At 46.7% G+C, this 14410-nt stretch overlaps 1 protein-coding gene and 1 long non-coding RNA gene across 2 annotated transcripts; one reads left to right on the plus strand and one right to left on the minus strand.

Annotated features, from left to right (window-relative positions):
- Nucleotides 1-1123: 1123 nt before the first annotated feature.
- CA3 (carbonic anhydrase 3) lies at nucleotides 1124-10966 on the minus strand. The gene is made up of 7 exons (XM_019726265.2): nucleotides 10644-10966; nucleotides 9771-9968; nucleotides 7493-7611; nucleotides 5807-5899; nucleotides 4718-4780; nucleotides 3415-3570; nucleotides 1124-2087 (listed from the first exon to the last, which is right to left on the minus strand). The coding sequence occupies exons 1-7, from the start codon at nucleotides 10768-10770 to the stop codon at nucleotides 1968-1970; spliced, it is 876 nt and encodes a 291-aa protein (XP_019581824.2). The 5' UTR covers nucleotides 10771-10966; the 3' UTR covers nucleotides 1124-1967.
- Nucleotides 10308-12538, plus strand: LOC141568621 (uncharacterized). The gene is made up of 2 exons (XR_012491793.1): nucleotides 10308-10522; nucleotides 11032-12538. It is a non-coding gene; the product is annotated as an uncharacterized LOC141568621 (long non-coding RNA).
- The last annotated feature ends 1872 nt before the right edge of the window (nucleotides 12539-14410 follow it).

A 14410-nucleotide genomic window follows, 5' to 3' on the forward strand; every position in this document is an offset into this window, starting at 1 on the left:
AGCCAGTACCAGCTGGGATCATGCAATGCATTGTTCAAGACGAGTGTTTGTCCTGGGTTCATCATTGAGTCCCAAATGTTTATTGAGTGTTTGTAAAGTGCCAGGCACAGTGCTAGGCCATGGGAGACGTCAGTGTACAGACTCGTGCAGACCATGGAGCTCACAGTCTAGGGAGACAACTCCCCGTTGGACCTTTCCCCTTACAACAGTCCCAGCCTTGTTGAGTCTGTGACTTTGAACAGGCACATTGAGCTGGCCCTGTCACGTGTCTCTCCCCGTAGAACAGTGTATGCCGGGCACATTTCACAGTGCTCTAAGCATGAGTGACGAAACACCCAGAGAGAATCAGCTGTGTATTGTGACTAATTGATGAAAGCTCCACACCTGCTAATTTCAAGGGATTTAATTAGTGCATCCAGTTTGCACTGACCAACCTGGTTTTACTTCACCCAGTGGTGATCTATTCAATTACGTTAGCCTCCCAGGACTCTGTCACATGACTTCCGGCCTCACAGGACTCTCCTGACCCAATACCACTTTCACTCCTCAGGGTAACAAGTGTCCTGCTGCCACTTTCTAACGTAAGTCAACATAGTCGCCAGTGAGGCGATGAAAGATGTATCTAAGCCACTAACAGCAAAATGAGACTTTCTGTGTAAAGATATTAAATGCTAAGTATTCAATATTTTGAAAGTCTAACTGCATGGACTTTTGCAGTGTGGGGCCAGTGTCACCCAGAAGCACATTTAAAAATATAAGGACCTGAAAGCTACAGTCTGACTGGATTCCATGCCCCTCAAGAACACCCATAGTACTAGTGTGAACCCCAAATACTAAACCAGCTTTGAGGCCTCTGGAAACCAGGCCACACTCTCCAGTTTGTGGCCACACATTCCCCTCCTTGTCTGCAGCTTCCTCAGAAGGCGATCACTGACCGCTTTACATATGAGTAGCCACCCTGAGAGGGGGCCGCCTCCAATCCCACTCAGATTCCGCGTCCGTCCATTACTGCTACCCTCCAGTTATAAAAACAGCCTTACAAAGTTTGCCATTCTTAGTTTTACTTCATTTCTTGTCACATTCAACCCCGTTCCACAAAACAAACAGAAAACCAGCACCCCACTCTTTGCGTTTGTGTCTTTATTAGTTTTGATGATCATTCCACCTGCTTTATTTTCAGCGCAGTCTTTCACTCCTGTGTATTCTAGGAATCGTTAGTTCCACCCTCAAATTAGCAAGATAGCAGAGGCAGTTTGTATTGTAACAAGCATGCAGAAATACAAGTAGTAACATTAAAAATAAATGGCCCTCCTTCAGGTAAAAGAAAATGTTAGGATAAAGTCAACCATCTTTACGAAGAAGAAATTAGAATACTGGGTGAAAGTTTTAAAAAACTGTGGGTCAAATGTGTTTTCCTTTCACTGATAATCAAAACCGGGTCACCTGCAGAATAGCTAGAATTTTAATAAATGATGGACCTAGCGTTGGTTTTATTTAAGGGTTAAAACACATCATCATCTCAATTCTTGCTGTCCACAGTCATTTTAATATCTGCTTATGTGTAATCGCTGTACGGTCACATACACCTCTGCTCCTACGTATAGAATTACTCATTGTGTCTTTAAGATGGACACCTCATAATATGAAAACAGTAAAATAACTTCTGTGAAATTTAAGATGACAGAAAAGACTGGTGCCCAATAGCCATTTTCTATATCTTTACTAGTCTACACCCTGTTTTTTCTTCTTTGAAACCTTACCAGAAATGCTACTTGTATAGGAAAGATGATTATGACAAAGGCCAAATGCTTTCCTATTGGATCTTGTCAACAGTAACCTGGCTTTCGTGGTGAATGCATCTCTCATCCATTGCTCAATGTGAAAACTGAGATGTACTTGGAGTTAGGAACACCAAAGGAGGCCAGGAACCAAGCTCTCCAGTGGCAGGTTTCCCTTCCAGAGAGGGCTCATTTGAAGGAGGCTCTCACCACCCTGCCCTTGATGGGCTGCGGCGGGCGCCAGTTCCCCACCAGGGGCACTGGGGGCTCGTTCTCGGCGCTGGACAGGAGGCTGCGCAGCTTGGCCATCTGCCAGGGGCAAGGGACAGGCGTCAGCACACGTCGGACCAAAAGGACACATGCTGTGTACAACAGAGCTAGCAATCACTGGCCTTCCAGCCAGACAAGCAGACCGTAAATCCTGCCCCCACGTTCAGTCCAGACTTGTCTGGTGACCAGTTCCTGAGTAACATAACCTTTGCTTCATGCATAAACACTTCTTCATTTCATACAGGACCACCCTGGTCAAAGCCACTTCCTCCCGAATTCTGAAACCTGATTTTCACGGGAGGGGTCAGTTTGGAGTATATGCCTTGTGTGGAAGGGGAGGACAGTATCACTGCAAGTATTACGCTTCTTGGTCTTCACTGGATATGTTTTGGGAACCAATTTTTTCTTCAAAGCACAGAAAGAAATGAACGTCATGCTACATTTATAATTTTAAGAGCTGATCTTTTTCTCAAGGGAGGAGGATTGAGGAAATTCGTATCAGTAATGCTACTATCTCTATATTACGATGTTTTTAGCTTGTCTCCTTAAGATCACTTCATTCCTCTTCCAAAATATTTAGCTCCGTGAACCTGATGGTTAAATCTGCTCTTTTGATGAAAGGACCTTACGTGTGTGAGAGCACAACTGGGGGAAATAGGAAAGCTGCCGTCCCCCATAAGGGACACGCTGGAAAACTGACTTCACTGTGAGACATTCACTGTCCAGGCTGGGCACTTGTTTTGTCCACGCGCTTTACTCCCTTCTTCTCCATGTCCCCGCCCACTCGTCTTCTCCCAGTGTGTCCCTGGAACTTTCTTGAATGACTGTTGCAAGGATGTTCTTTAGTGAGAAGGGAGGCCTAGCGAGAGGTCTGAGGTATTGGAAGCACCCAGACAGACAGGAGGTGGGATGTTGGTGCCTGAACTCGGCTGTGTGATCCCAGGCAAACTGCTTACCTTTCCTGAGCCTCAACCTACTTATCTGTAAGACTGGCCACACAGAGTACACCTCCCAAGGATGATAAATCCCACCCCCAGGCCGTGCTTACCCTCCAGTCTCCTAACCAGTGCCAGGATTTGGGGGCCTACCAATGAACAGACTAACTCATAGGAATCTAAACCCTCCGTGTTTCGAGAGTGCAAACTCCGATGTTGTTTAGCATCACCCCACCTCAGTGATCTGCATCTAGCCTGGTCCCCTTGGGAAGGCGGGTCTCAGAAAGTCCAGCAGGCTGACTGTAGCTAACCTGGGCCAACTAGGGCACCGCTAGGGCAGCGCTGTTCTGGGCGCAGCCATTTAGCAGCTATGGGTCTTCCAAGTGGCCTCTGTCTCTACAGAGCCCTGCGGGCTGTGAGTGTGCGCTCACCTGCTCGGAGCTCACGGTGATGGGCTCCTTGAGCAGGAGCCACACGATGCACTCCTCGCAGGGCGGCGTGGTGAAGGAGCCGTGGTAGGTCCAGTAGTCGCGGCAGGCGGGGAACAGGCAGGACGGGTCGAAGTTTGTGAAGGGCGCCTCCTTGCCCTGCAGAGCGCGCAGGTAGGTGCCTGAGCAGGTGCGTGGCGAGCGAGCAAACCGCCCTCCCCCGCCCCTCCCCACTTCACGTGTGAGAGTGAATTCAAACGCGGCAGAGAAAAGGGAACTGTTAAACACAGGGCTCGCCTTTCAGAAATAAGGGGAGTCGGGGAGCGGGTCTGAGGTGACCTGGCACAGTCATTGGGATGCTGTGTTCCTTGTTAACTGTCGCGAGAAGGACACTTCTATCACCTCTCAACAAAAAGGAGACACATCTAAACTGCAACACAAATACTTCATACAAGTTGATGCTTAGATTCTCAGTGATTAAAACAAGCTCACATCGTTACTGAACACTGAATACTTGTTTCCTCCGGTGGTGAAACTGACTAGCATTTGGCTAGAACAGTCGCAAACACAGTTAAAATGAGTCTGTTAAGTAGAAGAGATGAAAAATGTATAGATGCTGACGGGGAGTGAGAGGGCAACACCAGGAACCAAACGTGTGTGCATGTGATGTGCGTGTGTACATGTGGTATGTGTTGTGTGTGTGTCATGTCTGCATGTGTGCATGTGACGCGCGTGCATGTGACGTGCGTGCATGTGACATGTGTGCACGTGTGCATGCGATAGTATGTCCATGTGGTGTGTTGTATGTGTGCACACATGTGGCCTGTGATGTGTATGTGTGCATGTGTTATGTGTGTGCATGTGTACACGTGGTGTGTGGTGTGTGTACATGTGACGTATGTGCATGTGGTGTGTGCATGTGTGCATGTGATTGTGTGTGCATGTAGTGTGTTGTGTGAGTGATATGTGGTGTGTGATATGTGTTGTGCGTGCTGTGTGTGCACATGATGTGTGCGTGCATGTGGGGTGTGTGTGTGTGTGTGTGTTGTGGGGGTGACCAGTTCTTTCTCATCCACTTCATTGAGAGAATAGTTACCTGACAGACTGATTAGCAGGATTAAATAGGCTGATGTATGTGAAATTGCTCTAAAAACTATAAACATACAAATATAATTATTTTATACATACGCTTAGCATAGTCATCAAACTTAGTAACAGACTTTAAGTGAAAGAAATATACTAGAAATATAAAAAGAAAAATGACAGACCCTGCTTTCTGTTCTCCAAGGGAAAATGAATTTTGTACCTTTGTCTTGATCTTGTCCAGTGCATCAAGGACCAGCTGGAACTCACCCTTCTCACGTCCTATCTGCAAGAAAACAGAAAACCAATGATTATATTTTTTCCTTCTCCATAATTCAGGATTGTCTTCAAAAGTGATTTTGAGCCATCCATCTGCAACCCGTGTTTATAAATCTGCCAGAAAATCGTGTATGAAGCAAAAACCTAAGTTTATTTCCCACCCAAAATTAGACTATATATTTTCTGAACTAAATTTGGACTCCAGGCCTCTGAAGTACAAAACCACAAAATTACATGTTGGCTACTTCTATGTCCTTGACCTTCTCTGCAAAGTCATTCTACATTTTTTTATAGCATTAGCGCTGGGATGGACTCAATGCATCTAAAACTAAACTCACTGTCTTTCCGGCTCAGACCGCTCCACTTCCCGCTGTGCTGTGTTCAGGCATGGGGAAGCACCAGTGAATTAAGAACATAAAACAAACCATGTCATTCAAAAAGAAAGAGGCTAGATTTTCACCTCTGGCTTAAAATCTAGATTATGTTACCACTAAATTCACGTGTTAATGACACTAAGTCCTCTTTAAACCAAGGCTGGCTCAACAACACACACATTCCAGGTGCTGCCTTAGCCGGGGCCGTCAGTTGTCAGCCGTGGCGTGTCAGCCAGGCTCCGGGCATCACGGTGGTTCCCAGGGCTGGGTGTTCTGGTTTCCAGTGCGATGGAAAGGGGATAGCGAGGAAGGATACTGACCAACGCGGCCGATGCTGTCACCACCACCGCCATGAGCACCTACAGAGACTCTGGTCCCCCGCCCCCACCCACACACACACTCATATTTGTCTCCACATTTTGAGAACCGTTAGAAGTGCTAGGGGCCCTGGAGTATGGCAAAACATACACTTGTAAAGGAAAGCATAACATTTGAGCTGATCTTAGCAGGAATATCTTGATTGGTTGAATGAATGAAAGGCATGAAATCCATTCCTTTCTCCCCTCTAAACAAAAGGAGGGGGTGAAACACACGCGATCCTACGCGTTGGTACGGAAGTAAATTTTGAAAGAAAAAAATAGGGTCAGTGTTTACCTCACCTTCAGAAAAATGCCAACCACAGCAGTGCCATCCGGCTGCTTCAAAGCTTCTCCAAATGTGTTGTACTTTGGGTTCCAGTGAACCAAATGCAGCTGAAAACATAGGACACAGGTTCCGGGGTAAATTCCTAGCGTGAGGGAACAACTATCAAATTATTCACAATAAACCCAATCATTAATTGTGCACATTAAGGTGCCTGAGCACTCTCATGCAAGTAGACAGAGTTCTAAACACTAACATGCGAGACTTGGGTGAAATTTTTAATAATTCAGATAAAATGAGTATAAAATCATGGTAAGTAGATTTAGAACTTTAATACACAATGAATAAAAATCGAACTTTTGGTTAAACCAATTCAAAAGATGTGTTTTCGTTTTGCATGACGTCACGCCTCTTCCTGACCAAATCAAACAGTGAAACAGAGCTATAAACAGGAATCTACAAACATCCTAAAGTCACAATTAATTGGGACGTAAAGGGGAAAATCCTTGAACATTTTCCCACTTTTAGCAGCCAGTGGGAACCTTATCTGAATTGAAAACCTAGGCACCAGTGAAACCAGTCAAACGTTTCCTCATTGAGTTACATAGAATGGCAACAGGATACAGTCGGTCACAGCAGTTAAACCTATTTTACGCAAGGTCAAAAGTGTGAGATAGCCCCATGCGCAGAGGCCAAACAGCAAGCCTTGCCACCTGTAAAAAATACCCTGCACTGTGCCCAAGGCTGGGAAGATATCTAGAGGTACTCAGACTGCCAGCGTGCCCTGCCCTGGGCTCTCCAGGTAGGCTGTGCAGAAACGGCTGGTCACCGTGAAGCGTGCTGGTCCCCCAGAGTTAGTTTAGCCAACAATTAAGCTGCCTAAGAGCCTTCACAGTGCCGTCAGGTTCCTGCCCCAGCCCCTATGTCGACCCTGGGGAGAGAGCGGGGCAGGAAAGATGGCCCACCCTCCCCCAGGGCATCTGTCACCACTTCTGGACTAGGCTTTGGGGAGAGAGCCTGCAGGAGGCTCGTGTCATTTCCCTGTAAGTGGGGGCCTTGGTCTGAGCTACGTACAGATCATGCTTTTTCTCTCTGTCTCTTTTTAGTGGGTTAGACAAAGGGTGGCTTTCGCTCATAGGAAGTTTTGTGTGTATCTAGGTTTGTGCATAAATACCTGTGTACGTATAATCACGCCCGTATATGCGAACAGCCTTCACCAAGAGCCGAGAACAGGGGCACAACCAGAATTCCTGAATGCTCGTTTAAAAGCACTGCTTTCTTATCAAAGAGGCAGCTTAGGACACTGGGCAAGACCGCGACTCTGAAGCCAAGTCTGCATAAGGCAGAACACCAGGTCCAGCTCTCACCGGCTGGGGAGGCTTTTCAATAACTTTCCTGTGCCTCAGTTTCCTCATCTGTAACCTCATGACTTAACACTTGTGAGCACTTCATAAGTGTTAGCGGTCCTGAATGGTCTTTTTTCCTACTCAGCAGCTATCCAGTTTCGTAAAATCACCTTCGAGTGTTTGCACGTGGTGCTAACTGCTCTACCCACGTGCGAATGTTCAGCAGCTTCAGCTTAGGCTGAACCGACTACAGCTCTTGTCCCAACTGCAGGCTTGCAGCAAAAGCGGCAGACACGGCCTTAGGAGCTCTGTTTTCACTGGGCAAGGTCCAGGGCAGGCGACAGCCGTGCCTCCTACCTCGGCGGCGTACTTGACTCCATCCACTGTGTGCTCGGAGCCGTGGTCATCCGAGGAGCCCCAGTGAAGATGAAACTGGCGGAGCCGGTAGGGTCCAGTGAGAGGGCCCCCCCTCAGCACTGCGATTCAGAGAAGGAGGTCAGCATGAACTCACGCCTCTTCTGCAGAGCCCTGCTTTATGTACACACGGGCCCTGACAGCTCAGGGGCCACGGGCAAACGGGCTCAGGCTGCTGGGCCCACCAAGCCCCCTGGGCTCCCCCTCACAAATCCAAGTCTTGGGATATTTCAAAATAAGCGATTTCTCCCTTCTGTCTTATTTGTCTGCTCCTTTGATTATTTTTAAAATGTCCACTGAACATTCATGAAAATAAAAGGAAAACAGCAGGGGCCCTAAGGAGGTGGACAGCCAAAGTGTGGGCCGGTTGTGGGGTGCAGTGGGGAGAAGGTGACAGATGTAGGCTCCTGGTCTACCCCTGGCTAGCTGTGTGTCCTCAGGCAGGTTGCTTAACTTCTCTGAACCTGTGTTTGCATCTTTATGAAGGTGGCAATAATACCAACCTCTCAGGGCGGCTGTGAGGATTAAATGACATTAAGGATTGGAATGGGATCACCGCAGTGCCCAGCCTGGCCATCACTGAGCAAATGTGAGTTCTTTCTCCATGTCTTGCTTCCAATTATACTTTTCTACAAGAAGCAAGAGCTTTCGTCCATGTCTAATTTCGACTCTGTGTGTTCAAATGAGGCAGAATGGGGACATCAGAAACATCCAGGCAATCCATCACTCCGGACAACTAAGCGAGGCCATTCCCAGAAGCATTAATTTGAGCTTGCTGTCCAAATACCTCAGCCCTGTCACTTAATTTGGTTTCATTTCATTCAGCCTGGGGAGGGAGTGATTTAGAGGCTCAAATACTTTCTGAAGGATATTGGAAACCACGCAGAAACCCTATAATCAAGATACAGCAATATAAGCTAAATAAAAATGGAATTCAGTGGGTAGATGCTGGACAGGACTGACCACCTATGGGTGCTGAAGTGGCACCTTGAAAGCCGCAGTATACACGTAAAACAGCCACGCATGCTCGGACGAGCTTTATCACATACAAAGGACTGGTTTGATTTATGGCATTTTCCTGTCCAACCACTAGGAACATTTATTACCTGGACATACGAGTCCAACTGATTACGATGGACCATATGAAATTGTCACTCAACCAGTTTTTGCTTACAGAAAGAAAATGGGATTTTCGTGTGGCCTAACCTCATAGATACTGTTTAATTTTGTTTATCCTTCTAAATGAAACTTGATTTATTTGAATGGAGAAGGGAAAAAAAAGCAACAGATAGTAACACAAGATTATTGTTTAAGAAAATATAAATTTCTATGATATTTCTTACTTCAAACCTCCTTGCAGGTAGGAGTTATGACTGTATTATTCTTTATGACAATATCATTGAGGATATTCATTTATGTACATCAGTAAGGATAATTTTAACTTTCACAAATATAGTCAGATGAAGATGTGTTATTGTACATCAAGCACCAACATATTGTGGGAAGATTCTTTCTTACCTTATTTTCAGGGAAACAAAGCATTTCTAATTAGCCTTCTTTTATTTCACTGATTTTCTTAATAGTGTAGGTGAAATAAAGAGATTTTTAAAAACATGTGATTTTTCATTTTCACACACACTCACAAATCATTACCCAAGAAGAAATTGTCCGATACTTCAAAACCTTCACCAAAAGGATTGGTCAGATACACCCTGCTGAAGCATCCCGGGCAGGTCTTGGGGCCAGTCTTGGTAACTCCTAAAGTGGCCCTACTCTCTGCCCTGGATTGCCCCACCGCCCCACCAGGGGAAGGCACTGCCCACTTTGCTCCTTTGCTATGTGCCTTGCTTTGTAGAACAGAATCTCTGAGGAACCTGGGAATGGTGCCTTGCTCTCCAGATCATGGTCAAGAAGCGTAAGGGCCATCAGAGCCTGGAGAATGCTCCCTTGTACTGACTGCTACCACCTCCCAGGCCAGCTCCGTTTCAGGAATGCACTGCCACTTGTAGCTTGGGCGCGGGGCCATGTTACAGCAGCACAGTGACAAAGGCGAGGGGAGGACATTCCTCTTGGATGCACAAATACAATTCTCACAACTAGAGCCAAGTTACATGCTGTCTCCATTTTCAGAGATGAAGTCTCCCCATTCCCCACTCATTCTGCCACTGTGCCATAGTCACATTTTGCCAGTCCACACGCTCTGCCTAAGGGTCATACTTACTTGACCGATCGAAAGTGTCATCAAACACAACCCTGCACGTCTTCCCGTTGTTCAGGATGGTCTTGCAAGAGCCGGGGTCGTAAGACACTGACCAGGGCAGCAGGGAAGGGTCGTGCTTAATGTCTTTGGTGTGCAGCTCGATGGGTGACTGGTTGTCTCCCTTGGCGATTGGGTAAAGCTCATGCCAGTGGTCGGGACCTAGGAAATCAAGTTGACTGGGCTTGTGTAGTTGCTGGCACAACCCAAACCCTCTTTCTAATTGACTAAACCAGCAGTTACTGTGGAAGGTCTTGGATTTCAGATTGGGCAATACAAGGCTTAGCGTGGGAGACCTGCGTGTATTTTTAGTAGTGGACCTGGGGACTATTTAACTCCGCACTTCCTTCCTCTTGCTAAGAATACAGCCTCCAAGGCTTCGTTTGGAAATGGACTTCATCACCTGTCTTACCAATGCCACCTTCTGGAATAAAAGCACTGACCACAGGTGGTTTTTAGGGGGCGCCCACGTTCCTTCCCGGCGGGTTAGGCAGCAGCAGCAGCCCTCAGACAGGTGGGTGGCTGCCCAGTGTCACCGAGTTGGGGACAATCAGCTCTGGACCTCTTGGTCTGACTTCTCAGTCAGAGGCTGTGCCGTCTTGGGCAGGTGACCCAGCCTCTCTGAACCTGTTTCCCCCCATGGAAGTACTAACAGCTCCTCGCCACGGAGAGCTAGATGGGATGAAAGGAAAGGGGTCCGCAGCGTGTGGCACTTGGTAAGTACTCAGGGAAGGTCCTTTGCGTGCGACCCCAGCCCACGTTTTCTGCAGCCTCCCAGGGCTGTGCGGCGACAGGGGCGCCTCCCCACGCACGTCCGCGGGGCGGGCAGGGACTCACCATTGTGGCTGGCGTAGCCCCACTCCTTGGCCATGGTCGTCCTCTGGGTCGGCTGTGGCTCCTGCCAGCTGTGTGCGCAGAGTCCCCGCGAGCCCTGTCTTTTATGCAGGTCCCCCACTCCCTGCATGGCCTTATTAGGTCAGCGAGGGGGCGGGGGGCTAAGCTGGCTTGGGGTGCTGCTCGGGAGGCGGGGTGGGGGGAGCCAACGAATTCCAAGAGCTGGACAGCTGTCCGGGTGGGGGGGGGCGGAGGCCCCCCACCCCTCCCTGGGTCCCGTCCCCTGGAGCCGCAGGGCTGTCCAACCGCGGCACGCTGGGCAGAAATGCTGCGCCTTTGGCCCACTTGCCCCTGCCCCCTCCATGCATGATTTTATTTTATGTTTTTGCAGGGACCGGGTGTCGCAGTCACGCTCAGCCGCCACCTGAAACCCGCCTTGGCGGCGCTGGCGGCTCCTCGGCGCGCTCACTGCGCTCCGGCGGCCGGGCGATGCCGGCTGGAACCACCGCGCTTGTTTGCCTGGCGCGTGTGTGACTCCCTTGCGCGCAGCTTGTAAAGTTCTAGAAGCCAAGGACGGGAAGCAGGGCCCGGAGGGCAGGTCCCAACTCCCGTGTCCTTGGAGTCTGAGAGCCGCCTGCCCTGGAGCCCCCCGGAGGCATCCCAGCCCAGACCCGAGGGTCCCTTTGTCCAGGACTGGGTCCCACGGAGCCTGGGGGTCCCGGGGAGCGCAGAGCAGGGGCGTGGGGCTGAGCGAGCGCCTCACTGGCCCAGCTGCACCTCTGCTCACGAAAAGTCCACACTATTTTGCATGGTTGAAAGACATGGCCATAACGTGAGTCTGTTGTTTAAAACGAATGACCTCACTCTCCAGACACTGGAAGATTGGGACCCAAGGAAGAGCAGGTTTCCAGAGTTGGTTTATTTTTCCTCCCTCTCCCGAGTTGTTTTATAACATGATGAACCAGGCGAAGGAGGGCCGCTGTGTGTGTGCAGCGTGCACGTGTCAAAGACGTGCCTTTACACGTCTGGCTACGGCTCACGCTGAGGAAGTCAGTGGCGACGCTCTTCATACCCTGAGTATCTTGTAAAATGTCTTCTTTGTTCCAGGTCAGTAACAATCTCACTTCCAAAAAGACAGCGAGGAAAGTGAAACCTAATTGCAGTGCTGTCTTGGAGGAGATTGCCGTCTGCAGATCCTTATTTACTCCGACTTTTATTGGTGCGGGTCCTCGTATTTGAGGATTACAAACCTCGCAAAGGAACTCTCTCATCGTGGTGAAGCTAGCTCATGCCCAAGGCATGTGGAATGCCTGACCACACTCAGACACTGGACGCCTGCGGAGTCAGTCCCCAGGGTATTTTTGTGACCAGGGATTATTTGATCCACACAATAGCAGTGTGGAGTCAAGAACTGAGATAGTTTGGAAAATTGAATCAAACACAGCAAGCAAATACCACTGGACACTGAGCTCAGATAGGTCAGTGTTGGCTCAGTAAGTCCGGGGAGATGGGCTGTCGCCACTGTTTTCTGCTGTGCTGTGATGGTGTGGGGTGGAGGTTGTAGTGAGGGAAGGTGTTTTCTGTTTCTTACTGAGGGCATAATTATTTGTACTAGCAAATGAGAATCTTCTTCCAATTCGTTAAATTGCTACCATCTTGCTTTTTCTGGAATGTGTGGTTAGAAGATTGGTAACTAAATTTCATGTTTTTGATACAGTAGTAATACAAATAAATTATTTGATAAAGTCTTTATGCCACGCAAGGCCAACAATCTGGTAATGCCTCATATTATTACTGTTTATGTGTAGAAGGAGTTTATAAAAACGGGTTGTCATTAATTAAAATAAAAAACTGTGCACCATGAATAAACAATAAATTAAAGACTTCACAATGGCACATAATTTCACATAAGCATTTGCAAAGTGAATTATTTAATAGTTTTAGGTGTGCGGCTTTGAAAAAATAATTGGCGTTTCCATTGTACTTTCTCATAAGAAAGTGAATCAAAATTGAAATTTCAAGACAATTTCTATAAAGCAAGTCATTTTAGACCAGGATATATTTTTCAGAAACCACAAATTAACCATCTGCATCTTAATTGATTTACTCAAGCAGCTTTGTCTATAAATTTCAAAATTCCCTGTCAACAGAGCAAAGAGATCATTCTAAACTGTATCCAAGACTCAGATTTTTGGAGTGGCTTAAAAAAGAAAACTGTTAGGTACACACCGAGATAAATAATGCCAACAAAAGAGCTAGGAATGATTAACTAGAAATGATTTCCTGGCATATTCACAGCTTTTCTCCCAACGCTGTTATTGGAAAGTTGATGGGTTGAGCAATTTTTAGGGATTTCCCCCCCAAATGAATGCGCTCATATAGAGGAAGGGGGTAGAGAGAGAGGCAGAGAATATGAACAGAACAACCCAGGAGAGGAATTTGGGTTAACAGAATTTGGGGTGTGTGTCTGAATGTGGGAGTTTCAACTAGGTTATATGTTACAGTTATAAACTTCAAGGATCTAAGGTGATATAATTTAAATCTATTTTTATTGTTGATTTGGCATTTTGGTTTGCAAGATGCCAGGTAACGTAACTGAGTCAAATCTCCTGCAAGTGCTTATCTTTTGGTGCCTCTAGTGCATCAGGAAAAAAGTGAGAAACTCTCTACTTATTCACCTCTGCGATCAAAGCACAAATTAGGATTCGAAGTAATTGCATAATTGTGTTTAAATAGTTTATATTTAATAGTGACATATATTTTCTACTGTTAGACATTTTTATTTTCATAGATCAAGTTCTGGAATAGACACGCAAAACCAATAAATATAAAAATAAAACTCAATCATTAATAACGAAATTGATAAAAATTGAAATTTTAAATCAAATAAATTTAATAAAAATGAAATACGTCTAATCAAATCTAATAAATCTAAAGATCAAATTTCCCATATGAGAATCAAAATTTTAAATGAATCTATTTAACGGTCGTACATCACATAATTATTACCTTCTCCCCTGACAATGTTTTTTTTTTTTTCCCTCCCCAAAATAACATTGCCCAGAATCTTGGCTCACTGCATTACATATGAACATGACAGGCCCAGTTCTTGAGTGACATCAGGGACAGCTGAGCCACTTGGATGGGTTCTTAAATTATGGCTTCTGTTCGTGGCAAATTTGTAGGACAGCAGCCTGAGGCCTGGTCCCAACAGGTGTCCCTCACTAAATTCACAGATCTGAGTCATTTCGTTTGAGAGCGGGAGCATGGCTGCAAAGGGGAGACCACCCTCCCCCCCAAATCTGTGCAGTAAGACTTGCTCATCAGGATTCATAAATTCAAACTCTTCTCGTCCAAATACAAATTCTTTTTTTTTTTAAAAATTCAGTCAGAACATAGTAAAGGAAGGCAACCCATGAATTAAACTCTATGGATACCTTTTCTCAGGATCAAATTTAGATGATTAAGTCTCGTCTTCAATAACTTAATGAGAGGAGTTGCTTGTAAAATTAATAGGTGGCATTGTTCGTTTTGTTTCACCATTTCCATAGCATTGAGGTGGCCATTTGCCTAAATTTTCCTTTGGCCTCAGACACCTCCTCTGTGACATAGAGAGAATAATGCCTGCCTTTCAGGGTTCTGTGTGGCTTAAATGAGATAGTACAGTAAGCACTCACCCACTGCGGGCCAGTGCATTTGGCACTCAGCAGAGTTAGCACCCTTCGCTGGCCTTGTCCATCTTATCCAATTTCTCCCTGGGCAGTCACCTA

The sequence above is a fragment of the Rhinolophus sinicus genome, linkage group LG14, assembly GCF_036562045.2.
Source record: "Rhinolophus sinicus isolate RSC01 linkage group LG14, ASM3656204v1, whole genome shotgun sequence".
Taxonomy (NCBI): domain Eukaryota; kingdom Metazoa; phylum Chordata; class Mammalia; order Chiroptera; family Rhinolophidae; genus Rhinolophus; species Rhinolophus sinicus.

Excerpts from the sequence above, each read along its gene's own strand:
- CA3 (XM_019726265.2), bottom strand. The coding sequence starts at position 10,770 with ATGCAGGGAGTGGGGGACCTGCATAAAAGACAGGGCTCGCGGGGACTC. Across the intron at positions 7,612-9,770 it reads TGACACTTTCGATCGGTCAA|TGCTGAGGGGGGGCCCTCTC; the intron begins GTAAGTATGACC and ends TCTGAATCGCAG. Across the intron at positions 3,571-4,717 it reads TGGACAAGATCAAGACAAAG|GGCAAGGAGGCGCCCTTCAC; the intron begins GTACAAAATTCA and ends CGCGCTCTGCAG.